The sequence below is a fragment of the Delphinapterus leucas genome, chromosome 3 (genome assembly GCF_059928025.1).
Source record: "Delphinapterus leucas isolate spDelLeu-1000000601 "Yukka" chromosome 3, BTC_Dleu_Yukka2, whole genome shotgun sequence".
In the NCBI taxonomy this organism is placed as follows: Eukaryota; Metazoa; Chordata; class Mammalia; order Artiodactyla; family Monodontidae; genus Delphinapterus; species Delphinapterus leucas.
Window position 1 is genome coordinate 30117726 of NC_143131.1, and position 15593 is coordinate 30133318.

At 43.8% G+C, this 15593-nt stretch overlaps 1 protein-coding gene across 5 annotated transcripts in view; it reads left to right on the plus strand.

Annotated features, from left to right (window-relative positions):
* Window positions 1-15593, plus strand: part of RAI14 (retinoic acid induced 14) — a 150472-nt gene that overhangs the window by 112481 nt on the left and 22398 nt on the right. For 4 of the 5 annotated variants that reach the window (XM_089908750.1, XM_089908749.1, XM_022599626.3 and 1 more), the window contains 2 exons: window positions 3391-3479; window positions 12618-12682. In XM_089908750.1, coding sequence (XP_089764876.1) covers window positions 3391-3479; window positions 12618-12682 — 154 coding nt within the window. The remainder of the gene's footprint in view (window positions 1-3390; window positions 3480-12617; window positions 12683-15593) is intronic. The other variant, XM_089908751.1, reaches the window with a different exon arrangement.

The following is a 15593-nucleotide window of genomic DNA, read 5'->3' on the forward strand; positions in this document are numbered from 1 at the left end:
TTCTTTGGAAAAATGTCTGTTCAGATCCTCTGACCTTTTTTTTTTTTTTTTGCGGTACGCGGGCCTCTCACTGTTGTGGCCTCTCCCGCTGCGGAGCACAGGCTCCGGACGCGCAGGCTCAGCGGCCATGGCTCACGGGCCCAGCCGCTCCGTGGCACGTGGGATCTTCCCGGACCGGGGCACAAACCCGTGTCCCCTGCATCGGCAGGCGGACTCTCAACCACTGCGCCACCAGGGAAGCCCCAAGCATGTGAGATTTTGTGTGAGCCTTTTAAGAGTGAAGTCTCTATTTCCCACAGCCCTCTGGCTCTTCCGAAAGTAAGCCCAGCTGACCTTCAAAGCCAAACATTCTAGGGGCTCATCTTCCTGGTGCAGGGCCACTGGGCCAGGGAACCCAGTGTGGGGCTTGGACCCCTCACTCCTTGGGGAGAAACTTTGCAATTGTAATTATCCTCCTCTTTGTGGGTTACCCACCCAGGGTATGGGTCTTGACTATAGCACATCTCCGCTCCTCCTACCTGTCTCGTTGTGGTTTCTTCTTTATATCTTTGGTTGTAGAAGATCTTTTCTACTAGTCTTCTGATCTTTCATTAATAGTTGCTCTGTAAATAGCTGTAATTTTGGTGTGCCCGTGGAGGGGAGGGTCTTTCTACTCTGACATCTTCTCTAATCAAAACATTTTTTAAGGCTGAATTTGCCCTTATAAATATTTAATCTGATAATGTGCACAGAAACCTAATAGTTCTTCCTGTGGGTGATCACACACAAAATACCTAACACTGGTACCATTCAAGGTCCCAGTAGGAAACAGGTAGCACTCACATAGGATAATTGATGGGTGGTTAAGAAAGGAACTGTTTATACACATGTGGTCAGATTAAACCAGCAAGGCTGGAAAAGCAGCCCTGGCTAGTAACAGTGGGAAATATTTCACCACCACTGCTACCCACACCTGAAGAGGCAAGGAGAGAAATCAGTTACCAAAACCCAGAAAGAGCTGCAGCTGTAGCTTTGGAAGAGTTGGCCCACAGAGCTGTGAACTTCACAGAGGAAGTAGAGGAAGGCAGCCAAGTCATCCATAGAACAGCATGTCGTGTTCATCAGAGCACATTTATCAACATGCAGTAGTGGCCTACACTAATGCTTCGTTGTTACATGTGTCTGCAATTTCAATCCCCTATTATTATAGTGTGCAGCCCAGAGGTAATCCAGGAAGCCTCGGAGTAGAAAAAATATAAATATTACAGGGGGAAGAGGGTTAGTAACTCAAAGGGGCACATTGAAGAGATTCTGGGTTGCTAGCAGGAGATACGAGGAGGGATTTTGGGTCTCTGGCCAAGTTCTGTTTCTTCAGTATCAAAGTAAAAGGGGCACGTTCCATTTGTGAAGTTTTAGCAGGCTATACAGTTACGGTATGTGTAGCTTTCTTTATATGTGTTAAACTTCAATCAAAACTTCTGTATCTATACATTTATGTTTTGTGTGTGTGTGCACGCGTGTGCATGTGTGTGAGTGTGCTAATTACTAATCCTGGTACTTTTATCTTTAGCAAAAGATATGGCTGTCCAGATCATTTTGATTGAGTTCTCCCCGGTCATAGGAGATAGCAGAATGAATAGCTTAGAAGCAAACACATAGATATTAAGAAGATAAATATTAATAAATATTAGAGCTTAATAATGCGGGGCATTGAGATTCATAGCCTTGAAAGCAGAGTTCAATAATTGAGGCTCCTAATGGTGATATCATGTCCTCAAGAGCAATTTAATTATGGAACATATACTGTTACTAAAACTGGGGAGATTTTAGAAACCTTCCACTGTGATTGAACAATTCACTGCTTAAAGATGAACGTTACTTATTGTAAAGTTAAGTTACCCCAACAATACTGAAAACAGAGGTATTATTGTAGTGCCTTTTAGGGAGGTTCTTCGGGTTAAGCCGTATTTAATGAGGAATTCCATTTAAACAAGTCACCACGTTCCCAGGTCATTCCAGATGATCAGAGTTTCACCGTAGTGTGTAATCACCTACAGAGTGGATTTGGACTGTAAAGAAACGTTACACATAAACTGCTGCACAAATGCAGAAATAGTTGGTGTGACCAGAGCCAGGTAAGCTTTCATTATCATTTTAAAGAGTGTTAGAGCCAGAGGGACCATCAGATACCATCTGAGCCAATCCCCACATTTTACTGTGGAGGACATTTAAGCTCAGAGAGGTTAAACTGACTTCCCAAAGACACACAGCTGACGTATGGCTGATTTGCAACCAGGACTGACCTATCCCCAATTGCTGACCTGCCCACCTTTACAAAGCCTTGTTCTCCAGAGCAGAGGTGCTGGGTCAAGCTGACTTGGGTTTGAATCGGTTTAGCTCTTGGATTTGCTAGTTGAGTGTGACCCTGGGCCCCAGTGACAGGTCCTGTCCTGTGAAAAAATATTGCCTGGGTATTAATTCAGAGGTACAGACACCAAGGTGCTGCATGGCAAGTATCTTGAGAAGTTAAGTCCCTGAGATAGAACTGAGGGCGGAGGAGAGCTGGGAGGCTCCTTAACCTCCTTCTATAGGAAGGAGGCTGTGAAGAGGGAAGACCTCTGCAGTGGAGACCTTCCTGGGGTTTTTGCTTTCTCAGCCTCTGGGCCTGAGTGTCCAGTGGAACTGTGCTTTCCTTCTGCCTGTAGAAGTGCACTTTACTCCGGGATCTGCGGGGACGATGGGTGCATTTGTGGGCCTTCTCTAATGCTGTTTGCACCTGACTGAGTGTAGACACCTGCCATCTAATGGAGATGGTGTTAGGACTCACCTCAAAAGGCTTTTATGAGAACGAAAAGAGGTAATGTATCAAACCGAGTAGTTGGCACACATCAGCCACTTAAAAGTTGTGCACAACTGTTGTTACTCAGAACACAACAATGGATTTGACCTTGATATTGTTCAAGATCTTGACCGTTGTTTGACTCAGACAAATTTCCCTTCATAGAGTGTATTACTTAAAAATAATGGCTTTGGTGAAAACACTAGACAGCAGAAAAAAGTTGATAAATTACTTCTTATTTAGGAATCCGATCTAGTTGGGACTGGCTCTTCTTCCCTAAAGGGACAAGGAATGTAGTTGTGTCTTACTTTTTTCAAGCTTTGTCTTTACGTTGGAAGACCTAAGAATCTAGCTCCTAATCCATTACTTAATAAAAAGCGTCAATGAGCAAATTATCAGACTGCTTTGAGCCTCCGTTTCCTCCTCTTTAAAATGAGGTTGATAATAATACTACTCACAAGATGGTTGTGGAGCTTAAGTGAAAGAAAGTGTACACAAAGAGGCAAAAACATGGTCAGAGATGAACTCTGAAGAGTGGAAATCTTCAGGAGATTATGTTACCTCTTTTCCAGTTTTCATCTTGCTGCTACAAAAGGACACGTGGAATGCCTCAGGGTCATGGTTACGCATGGCGTGGATGTGACGGCCCAAGATACTGCCGGTATGTAGTCTTTTTCTCTTAAGTCAACAGGCCAGCAGGAAAGTAGGTATCACAAAAGTGATACATATTCATTGTGGAAAATTTACAATCTATACAGATAAGGCAAAAGAAGAACATAGAGTCTACTCCATTGACCAAGCTCTGACATGGTTTCATTATTCGTGCCTTTACAGGTGTTTTCATCTTATATGTGGTTAGTCAACTAGAGACTGTATGCTTCTTATCCCCCATTAAAAATTTTTATTTTCTAAGATTATTTGTATGGACCAAGCACCTCTCCCTAATTTTTGTTTTCATGAATCATGGTATGAAGTGCTGAATGGAATGAATTGTGTAGGCGCTCATTTTGTCAACTAGCTGAGTTGAGCTCTGTGGACAGAAGCCAGGATCCTAATGTGGACCAGCTGCCCATGGTCTGCACCCCTTACTGTGGTTTAGTGTATCTGAATCACCTGGGAACTGGAGGGGAGGAAGGGAGGGAGAGAAAGGGGGAAAGGAGAGGAAAGAAAAGAATAAACAGTGCACACACACAGACACACACAAAACCCCACACATATATACCCAAACTCTACCTTCTGAAATTCAGATTCCATTGTCCGAATGTTTCCAGCCAATTGGTATTTTTTGTAAAGCTCCGAGGTGATTCTAGTGTGAAGCCAGTGTTGTTAAATGATGATTAAGGCAAATAGAAGAGGAAGTGTAGTCCTGTCTTTTATGAACGTTGTTTTACAGGAAGGAGCCCCTGGGGTCTCCAGCCTGGGTTCTGCCCCTGTTGGCCACACCCAAGGATCAGAGCGGCTACTGATGGCTTTTCATTTCCATGTTGTACATGAAAATCTGTCTTCTAATAGGCTTTTGGTGGTTTTTACTGGAATATAAAATCAGTCTATTTCATAGTCTTTATTTAGGCTTTTCATTAATCCGTAATGGTTCACTTTCCCTTCCCCAAAACACTGACACCTCAGAGTAGTCATCTTGGGGGCAGATTAGTCAATCAGGTATTGTGAAAATATAATTTTTTCAAAATATGACTGGAAAACTGGCGTTTTGGAATTGTTTTCATAAAGGCTGTGGCATTAAAAAGAAATCATCTCAGTGTTTGGGAACCTTTATTCTTTCGTTTTTTTAGGACAGGCCAAGAGCCACTTGACGTCAAGTCAGATAAATGAAGTGTCAACCTGGTAAAACCATTTTTGGTCAAAAATAGTGAGTGATTAAAGTAACCGAATGATTTTCCTGAGCAGTGCCACAGAAAGCTCCAGAAAAATATTGTGAGAAATGGCAATACCAATAGAAGAAAGAATGGTTTCCCTAAGTGACCACCTTGAAGGAAACACTAATCTATGTTGCTAATTAAAATCATCTTTAATCCCAAGACCCAGTTATTTTGTTTTTAAAGTTTATTGTTACTACTTTTAAAGTTGTACCACATACACTCAGAGCAGTATGAGTGGCTACGGTCGCCTTGATGAAACGTATGTCCTCTTAAGTAGACAGGGTTTCTTCTCTAAGAAAATCATAATCTAGAAGAATTTTCTTAGACGGAACATATTTGAGCTGTAATACAGTTTTGTTTAACTGCATTTGATGTTAAAAAATAGATTAGACAGGAATCTGGTTATTTCCATCATAACCAAACATCTCTCCCCCATATTTTTATTAAAGGGAAAAAATGTTTCTGGGCTTCCCTGGTGGCACAGTGGTTGAGAGTCCACCTGCTGAAGCAGGGGACACGGGTTCGTGCCCCGGTCCGGGAAGATCCCACATGCCGCGGAGCGGCTGGGCCCGTGAGCCATGGCCGCTGAGTCTGCGCATCCGGAGCCTGTGCTCCGCAACGGGAGAGGCCACAGCAGTGAGAGGCCCGCGTACCGCAAAAAAAAAAAAAAAAAAAAAGTTTCTTTAATACATGCTCATTGTAGAAAATTTGGGAAATACAGAAAACTATCAAGAAGATAATGAGTGCTTCTACTCCAAGAAGAAAAAAATCTTACCGTTTAGCTATATTTCCTACCAGATTTTTCTGGCACATTTTTACATAGTTGAGATCACATTATATAATAAACTCTAAATCCTGCCTTAAAAAAAAAAAAAAGATTACCATGATCATTTTCTGCACTAAAAGCTTTTAAGAAGCGTAGTTTTTTGTGGCCATCTAATACCACGTGGGTGGAGTTTATATTTACTACCAGAGCCCTCACTCAGTTTCTGAGAGCCTGGGGAATCGGGCAGTGAGACCTGGACACCCCAGTGCAGTTCCCTCTTCCTTGCCAGCTGAGATGACAGTGCCCTCCAAGAAGCTGGAGGGGAGGACTTCCCTGGCAGTCCACTGCAGGGAGCATGGGTTCAACCCCTGGTCGGGGAAATAAGATCCCACGTGCTGCAAGCCATGGCCAAAAAAAAAAAGAAGCTGGAGGGGACACTGCAGACCCATCCTGGATGCTTCTCTGGGCTGGTCAGTGGGAACTGCCACAGCCCATTTCTTTCAACTCTGATTGAAACTGGTAGAATCCACAGCACTTTGTAGCCCCAGAACATCGTCCAAACATCCCATGAGTTGGAAATGTCTCAGAGCTGCCGGTCACTTCCCTCTTGCCTGACGTTTTTAACAATGAGGTCAGCACTCTGGTCCTTGGGCTTATTGTTTTTACTTTAGTCTGAGTGAGGCACTGACTTCTTGTGATTTCTTGAAAACATGCAAAGAGAACACAGGAACAAAAGAAGGAAAAGCGGCATGGATAAAAGTGCATAGAGAGTCTGTTGTGTTATGTAGAACAACACTTCTCAAACTTTTTTCTGTTACAGTGAACCAGATAAACGTGATGGCCTTTACTGCTCACATCCTTCCTGTCGGCTCTATCACCCAGTCCCACCTCTCCCTCTCAAGAACACGTATCAGAATCCAAGGGAAGGACAAGGACATTAGTCACTGTGCTTTAGTGGTCATCATTTGCCCAAAACATTTGGTGAATGAACGAATTAAATGGCTTCGCTCTCATAGGTGCTGTCTTTTCAGTAAACCTACCTGAAGTATTGCCATATTATTACTAAGATATAGTCGTCTTCAATCCCAACAGCCACTGAGAACTCGTATGAAAATCTGTTACCATAAATCCAAGTGCCCTATAGAGTTTCTGAAAAAAACCTGCTTTCAAAATATATCATTACACTAACCCTTTTAATTCTTTTTATCCACAAAGTCTACAGGATGATTTTAAACTGGTGATTGGATTTAAGTTCAGAAGCAAAGGGTTTTTCTTTATCAACTATCCTTCCACATAAGATGCTTGAAAGTCCGACCAGAGACTTTTTTTTTAAATTTTATTTTATTTTTATTTTTAGCTGCATTGGGTCTTCATTGCTGTGTGCGGCCTTTCTCTAGTTGTGGAGAGCGGGGGCTACTCTTCGTTGCAGTGCGCGGGCTTCTCATTGCGGTGGCTTCTCCCATTAAGGAGCACGGGCTCTAGAGCGCGGGCTCAGTAGTTGTGGCACACGGGCTTAGCCGCTCCGCGGCATGTGGGATCCTCCCAGACCAGGGCTCGAACCCATGTCCCCTGCATTGGCAGGTGGATTCTTAACCACTGCGCCACCAGGGAAGCTCCTGACCAGAGACTTTTCATAAGTGCTTTACAAACAATCTTAGGAGCAGAACACTGTCAGAAGATAAGGCCTTGGGTACAGTACAGTACATCTCAATCATCAATTTAGATAGCCTTTGAGGCTTAGGTGAGATAATACGCGTGGGCATCTTAGCGCCCGGCACACAGTGAGTGCTCGCTGCCTTTGGCTCCTATTTTATGATGATTATTGCTACTTCATCCACATCACCTTTATTCTCTTTTACACATCAGGCTTTTGCAGAGGTTTCACATCTTAAAAAAAAAAAAAAAAATTGTGATCATCCCCAAGCCAAATACTTTCATAGTACAAATCAGAAAAAGAAACTCCAAAACTGGCAGAAGCTCATGACTCATGTTTTTGGTTTGGGGGGGTTCCCCCCATTCCTTATTGCCTGTTTGCCAAACAACGCCATAGGCGTATATATAGCAATCAGCTGGGAAAGTCCACACCTAAACTCGTAGCGCTGACTCTGAACAGGGCCTGCGTAATTGTCCAGCGCCTCGTTGCTTTGTCTGCTCTTGTTCTTCACTGATGTAGGAAGTGGCATTTCTGTCTGTTTCTTTAGAAATCACTTCTCCCAGATTTCTAGGCTTTTTTTTTCTTTTAATGGCTGCAGTTAGCACCTGGGAGGATGAGATTGGATTAAACAGAAGCATTTACAGAAGATTGAAGAAGACCAAAGAATCTTCTGTTTGTTATCACTGCTCATCTGAAGCATGAGCTTTCAGACTCCCTTTATTAGCAAGCGTATGCATTTGACACAGTGTGATCCAGTGGCTTAAACAAGATAGACTTTTCTGTCTCTCAGTTGAAAGTCCCAAATTGGTATGGCAGCCTGGCTCCACACCAAGGGACCCAGACTCCTGTTGGTCCACCATCCAGGGTGTTGCCTTGGTCCTAATGATCCAGGATGGCTCCCCCTGAGTCTGCATCGCAGTCACAGTGGGCAGAAGGGCAAGCCCAGCCCACAGAGTGATCTGTGGCCACACCTGGCTTTAAGGGAGGCTGGGAATTCTGGGCAGCAAATTTTCCAATTAAAAATATAGAAGGTTTTGCTGTAGAAGGAGATGGAAACAGATTGAAGGATGATGTGCAGTTTCTGTCACACTCCCGTGCCTTAAGTTTTCCCTGACTCCTTTGCACACAAAACTTCTTTTCTCATAGAAGAAGAGAGGCTTAGGAAAGTGAGAACTGAAGTATGGAAATACCCTAATGCACAGAGGTCTCAGGAGGGGGGCACTTGAGAACCCTTACTCTTTCCTAGGGTTTCAGGTGCTGGTTTAGCTTTTGTTTGGATTTCTGGGTGGCCCTCCCTTCCATTATGCCCCTAATACCACTCACATATGACACCATGTGAAGACACAGACGGTAATATTCATCTTAAAATTCAGGCACTTGAGAGAATGGGTCATGTAAAATGTTAATTGCAAATTATAGCCCACTAAGTGTATTTCGTATTTTCATTTGGATTAAAGGCAAACCAAAGAACGATTGTATGATTTATAGTCCTTTATTTGCTGTTCACGCATGTGTATGGGATGTCAGGAGGGCCATCCGTATAACCTGACCATGAAAATATTTCAGGTGATACACCCACACACACAAAAATCTTTTGATTCTATATAAAACAGTATGCAAATCTACTTTGTGGAGATTAAGGGATAATTCAAAACTCTGTTTAACAGTAAGAATGGTTATTAGAAATCTCCTCTATATATGTATGTGTGTTTGTGTAAAACTGAATCACTTTGCTGTACCCCAGAAACTAACACAACATTGCAAATCAACTATACTTCAATAAAAAAATACAGATTTTTTAAAAATTATTTTTTATTGAAATATAGTTGATTTACAGTGTTGTGGGGTTTTCTTTTGTTAACTTTTATATTGGGGTATAGTTGATTAACCATGTTGTGTTAGTTTCAGGTGTACAGCAAAGTGATTCAGTTATACTATACATGTATCTATTATTTTTAATAAATAAAATTTTAAAAAGGAAATACATCTTTTATACCCTGATCTCGCCCCTGGAACTATAACTAGGTGAATAGACTTATGCTTCAATGATTAAAAACTTGATGTAAAGATAAGCATTTCTAAGAACAGAGCTGTTTAAATATATTTGAAGTTGTAAATAAGAAACAAATTAATTTACACTTTTATTGTTTATATTCAGCATTCTGAAACTCTGGTTCTTAAATAGATATTTTAAGCCTTACCTAGTCGACTATCATTTAATTCTTTCTTTTTCTAAATGTCTCCATGTTATAACCTGGAACTATAATTTCTCAAACTTCAGCCTTTTGGTGCTTGTTCATGTCTTTGTGTCTTATGACCTCATCGGTTTAAAAATTTGTCACCTACACCTGAAGGCTCTGTTCTCAGTCCCATCAGTAGTAGTTCCTCCGCTCTATGAGTGAGTTCTTCTCTGTTTCAGCAGCGCTCTTAAATCACTGAATAAATGGTTGTTTTCCGAGGTGGGTTGGAGGATGGTGTTCATGGCTACAATGGCTAGGCCATCCTTCTTAGACTCTTTCAATAACAGGGTTCTTAAACCACCTGGAATAGCCCACGACTCTTGACTTATAAATAGCCCTGGTCTGTTCACTTACAGAGTTCTGCTGAGATGCACTTGAATTAGGGCTGCCCTGTTATTTTCCTATAGGGAAGTTGCTTCCTGATATTCCAGACAGATCCACAGCTGAGTGGGGGCCAGACTTATGCACTGGCTCGTTTCAGTGAGGTTCTGTCACTAATGTATTCTCTCCAGAAAATTTTGCATTTGGAAAGAGAATTTTGTTTTAATGGTAGCAGTGAGAGACATCTCACTCCAGTGTAATGTTGTCCAGGGAATGATGCATCATTTGAATTTTGAGACTTCTAAGTGAAAAATGCTTTTGTGCTCCTGGTTAGGAAAACACATCACAGGGCCAAGGAATAAGAAAATTTTGTTTCTCTAGAAACACAGTGCTTACTTCCAGGTGTGACTAGAACACTTGGAGTGAAAAATAAAAGCCTGTTATTTATTTTATGCTGAATTGTTTAAATCTCCCTACCCTCTTGTCTTTGGAGAACTGTGCCTTTTTCCAGTGGGTGCTATTTATGCAGAAGAGCTTTTGTCCACAGGGTAGACGAAAGTTAAGGCATTGCATACACGACATAAACAGTCTTCTACTTACAATCAGGATGGGTTCCAGAAGTTCATCTGTAAGGCATTTGTTTAAAACACAGAATGTGCTTGTCTTTAGAAACACTGGTATAAATGATGGTTGAGGGCCAGGCTAACCCACCAAAACCTATTTAACGCATAATGTAACTGAACCCACTATTGTGTGTTATACATCCTGAAAGGAGGGGGTCTCCTGCAGTAAAAGGAAGGGGAAGAGAAGATCTTTTGTCTTCCTGCTTCCAAGGGTCTCAGTCCCTCATCTCCTGACCTTCCTCACCCTCATCCACTTGGGAGGAGGTCAAAGGATTCCTTGCGTCAGTGTTCTACCCCCATCAATTAACTCCCCTCACACATACCCAGAAAATCTCTGTGCAGCTACTCAGAAAAGAAGGAATCTGATCTTTTGACCTCACACATGCTTTTGTGCAGCTCACTGTGGTCCTAAAACCCTCTAATTTTAGATATGGTATTTCCTAGCCATATGATAACCTAATAATTAGTGGATTTCTGGTCAGGGTTATTATAAAGACTAATTCAGAAAGGAGAAATGGTATTTGGAGACTGGACCACCATATAAAAGAAGCTGTTCCTCTAAGCCAGGGGTTCTCAACCGGGGGTGATTCCCACCCATCCAGGGGATATTTGGCGATGTCTGGGGACATTTCTGATTGTCCCAACTGGATGTCCAGTGGGTAGAGGCCAGAGATGCTACTCACCATCCTATAGTACATAGGACCACCTTCCACAGCTTCAAATGTCAAGAGCAGTAAGGCTGAGAAACATGCTTTAAGCCTGTTCCAAAGTGTGGGTTGCTTACAGGTGTTACATTGGGGGTATCTTGGTCAAACAGTTTACAGATGCAGGATTTAGGAGTTTCCTAGGTGTATTGGGTTGGCTGGCAGTGGTAACTTTGGTTCCCTCCCTCCAAACACCACTCCGCAGACACCTGTAGTGGACATACCCTCTAATTCAAATGAGCAAATGTGTATCGAGAGCCTATTATGTGCCAGCAGTGCTGCAGGCTTTTGGGATACAGAGTTTATATTCTAGTGGGGAAAGAAGAGCAGTTAAACATAAGAGAGTGTGTGTGTGTGTGTGTGTGTGTGTGTGTAGGGAGAGAAAGGAGTGGGGTGGAAAGGGAGAGTTGAAGGTGCTGGGTGCTATGAAGGATAAAAGAATGAAACAGGAAATAGGGATAAAAGAGGTGGGGGCGGAACTGGAATTTTAAGTGGTGAGGTCAGGAAAGACCAGAGATGCTGGTCTGTGACCAGAGATGAGGTCAGAAGACTGTGTTTCGGTGGCATCCGAGGGAGGTAAGAGGGCAAGCTGGGTGGTTATCTTAGAGGAGGAGGGTCCAGGCCAAGCAAAGAGTAATTTGCCAGGGTCCTTGGGTGGGAGCCTGCTGGTCTAGTAGGGCTGCCTCTAAGCCCCTCTTCCGTAGAAACTCTGAGGCCCATTCGGTGGTAGCGGGGAGGGGCCTGGGTATAGCATTAAAATTTCCTAAAGTAATCTGGCCACAGAAACGTCAGAGAGTCTCATGTTGTTGTAATGTTCTGTGAAGGGAGCGTGAAAAGATGCTACTTTGCTAGTGTGTTGTTTTTATAACCCTTTTCCTTCTGCCATGTAAGAACTTGGGACATCTGAACTCCAGGTAATTTCCATACAGAGCTGGAGCACATCTGGGGGAGGGAGAAACGAGAGGTGGAAGTGGGGTTTCGTCGGGTGTTTGGTGTGCTCTCTGCTGGCTCGCTGGCTGCCTTTGCTGGGTTCCTGGGCTAGTGGCAGTCGTGGCCTGGTGTGACTGTTATGGACGTGGGGCGTCTGGCACCCGTGCTGACAGCTGAAAGCAGAACTTCCAAGGTGCATACCAGGAGTCCACCGCAAGCTTCTAGCCCAGAGCTCGATTGTACCCCAAGAGGACAGCAGCTGGCATGGACTCTGAATGTTATCCAGGGGACAGGATGCTCTGTGTTCTCCCCACTTTTGTCACACTGAACTTTGCAGAGAAGTTGAGGCCTCATTCTCAAGAGTAACAATTCCGGGCTTCCCTGGTGGCGCAGTGGTTGAGAGTCCGCCTGCCGATGCAGGGGACACGGGTTCGTGCCCCGGTCCGGGAAGATCCCACATGCTGCGGAGCGGCTAGGCCCGTGAGCCATGGCCGCTGAGCCTGCACGTCCAGAGCCTGTGCTCTGCAATGGGAGAGGCCACAGCAGTGAGAGGCCCGTGTACCGCAAAAAAAAAAAAAAAAAAAGTAACAATTCTGTCTTTGTTGGAGAACAATTTATTTCCTCATAGTTGTCTTCATTACAGAGATGAGAGATATAAAAAACAATTTTTTTTAATCCATTTAGGACACAGTGCTTTGCACCTTGCAGCTAAGAACAGCCACCATGAATGCATCAGGAAGCTCCTTCAGGTAAAGCGGAACAACAGAAAATTATAAATGTGTCATTTGTAAAATTTGAAAGTAACCTTGTGGGTGAAAGAACAAACACATACACACGTACTCCTTCAAATATTATCCCAGAACCTGGGTTTCCTAAGAAGCTTCATTATAGCCAAGAAGAAGATTATTTCCGTAGCAGTTGCGCTGGTAGAGAAGAAGATCCTAATAAAAATTTGGAGTGTCTTCCTGGGATCCAGCCCTTTTCTCCGCTTTATTCAGCTCTTTCTTTCTTATTGGAAGAACTTGTACCCTTTACATAGTCAGCTTGACAAAAATTTTTCATGCTATTGGAGAGCCTTATAATACAGGATCTCCAGTATCCTAGTATTTATTCTCTCTCAATCATTAGTAGAATGCAGCTTTTCTTGATTAGCAAAATTTCAACCACTGTTTCCTTGTATGTAACTTGATGAGCCTTTAGTTCTTAGTCTTTGTTCAGGTTCTTGGTTTTATTCTTCTTTATAATTTTAGGTCAACTCCCTGGTTTGATAACCTTGCCAGGAAGTTTATAATGATTGCTTAGGGTGACTTCCGTATTTCTTTAAAGATGAATATTTCGTGAAATCCCAACAGCAGTTTGTACAGTAACTTCCAGCTGATGCCAGTCAAAATGCAAGCTGGCTGTTTTCAGGAACAGCACAGAGCAATAAAATATGTGTTTGGAGTAATGTCTGTTCTCTTGAGCTGTTGTCTTGGCCTTCCTGAGCATCGTTTGGGACCCAGCATCTTGCTTTAATTTGGCTTTGCAACTCTAATGCAGCAACATGGGCACATTCTTCAACTTGTCCTGTTGATCACACAGCTTCTTGTCTTGCATTACCTGATGCAAGCTACCATCAATGCCAGCGATGCTTAACCTTAACAGGTCTTTGAAGTGAAATTCAAGAAACGTAGATCAACATCTGTGATGATGATGGTGATTTTTATTCTGAGGCTCCTCTCTAAAGACAGTTACAATAGAACTTTTCTTCCCTGCCTCCACACCCATGGTCTTAACCTTAAATTTTTGTTTAACTTATTTGTATTTTAAATCTCCATTCCCGTCCTGGCTTGGCTATCCAGACTTTGCATCTGGCTCTGATTTGAAGGAAGAATGAACTTGACAAGCTGGAAATCCTCATGGGCAAGGACCAGATATTCTAGCCTCTAATGTAATTTTATATCTGGTTATGCAAATGGATTGGTTTTTCCCTGGAATCTTTGAAGCCTTTAAACAGTTCCTTGTGCTGTTCTAAAATTAGGCCAAAACATGGTAAGCTGTAACGTGATCTCTATTCTTCTTACCACTGAAGGGCAGACAAACATTTCCACCATTGCCTGCTCTCTGCAAACTGTCTGAATTCTGTTCTTCTTTCTGGATAGTTGTTAAAACTGGAGGCTTTGACGGCCTCCTGATGGGCTGCTTACCTTGGGTCCTGCACCCCTCTGGTAACTGCTTCACTCCTCATCTGGGCGACCCACGCCCTCCGTGATGGGGCCACTGCCATCTTGTGCCGCCCCTCACCCTTCGCCCTCTCTCTCCGGCCTTTTGCTCTTACTATCTGTCTGCTGGAGAGACTTCCCTTCTCCAGTGGCTACCATTTCAAAGTTCCACCTCCTTAAGGCAATGGGCACAAAGAGAGCCTTGTGAGAGTCTTCAGATGAACTCTCCCCCACTCTCTCTTGTAGCAAGTGGTCCCTGGGCACCATGCGCTCTGTCAGGCAGTGAGTATTTACTCACAGAGCAGCCCCTATCCTGCTGGAGCTTGCCTTCTGGTAAATGAAGACAAATACACATGACCGATTGCACATCACTGAGAAGAAATCTAACAGAGTATTGTGAGAGGGGAGTGAGGAGGGATGTTCAGGAAGGCCCCCGGGGAGGAGGTGATATTTAAGCTGAGAACTCAGCTGTGCGAAGAGCATTCCAAGCAGAGAGAACAGCAAGTACAAAAGGCCTGAGGTAGGAAAGTCACTAACTAGCGGGGAGGAAAGAAAGCCAGTGGGTGGGCTGGGGGCAAAGCGAATGAGGAGCAGAAAGAAGGGCCCAGGGGGCTTCCTTGGCGGTCCAGTGGTTGAGACTCTGCGCTTCCACTGCAGGGGGCGTGGGTAATCTGGTCATGCCGTGCAGGGAGGCCACCAAAAAAAAACAAACAAAAAAGAAGGGCCCAGGCTGCAGCCTTGTGTGTCACGATGGGCAGACAGTGATTCCTCAAAGTACAGTGTGGAACTGTGGAGGACTTTGCAGTAAAGAGCAACACTGACGGTTTAGAAGTTCACTCTATTTGTATAGAGAATTGACTAAAGAGCTGAGGACAGCCAGGTGGCCGTCAAGGCTGTCCAGGTGAGCAGGTGTTGGCTCAGACCAGGTGGTGACAATGGAGGAAGAGAGGAGAGTAGATCGGGGTGTGTTTTGGGGACAGAATTGACAGGACGTGGCAGGAGGAAGAGGAGAAGAAATCAAGGATGACTCAGTGGTTTCTGGCTCAGTGACTAGACTGATGATAGCACTGTTGACAGAGGCAGGGATGGCTCGGGCTGCGTGGCGGGGAGGGGAAACCAGAAGTGTTGGCTGTGCTGCATTTGAGACATCAGGTGGAAATAGGCTGTGGGTTGTCAAGCCGGGGGCTCAGAGATGCCATCTGCTGTGTACAGATATGGACACTGGCTGTAGCCCAGCCTGTCTGGCTTTGAATCCTGGCTCTGCCACTTACTGTGACCCGAGCAAATTACTAGCTTCTTTGTACCTCAGTTTCCTCATCTGTAAATGGGGGTAATAACAGTATCTAACTAGGATTGTCAAGAGCCTTAAAACAATTCTTTGAACAGTACCTGGCACATACTAATAGCCAATACTTACACAGTAGTGTTGTCACTGTTAAGATATACACTCGGGAGGCAT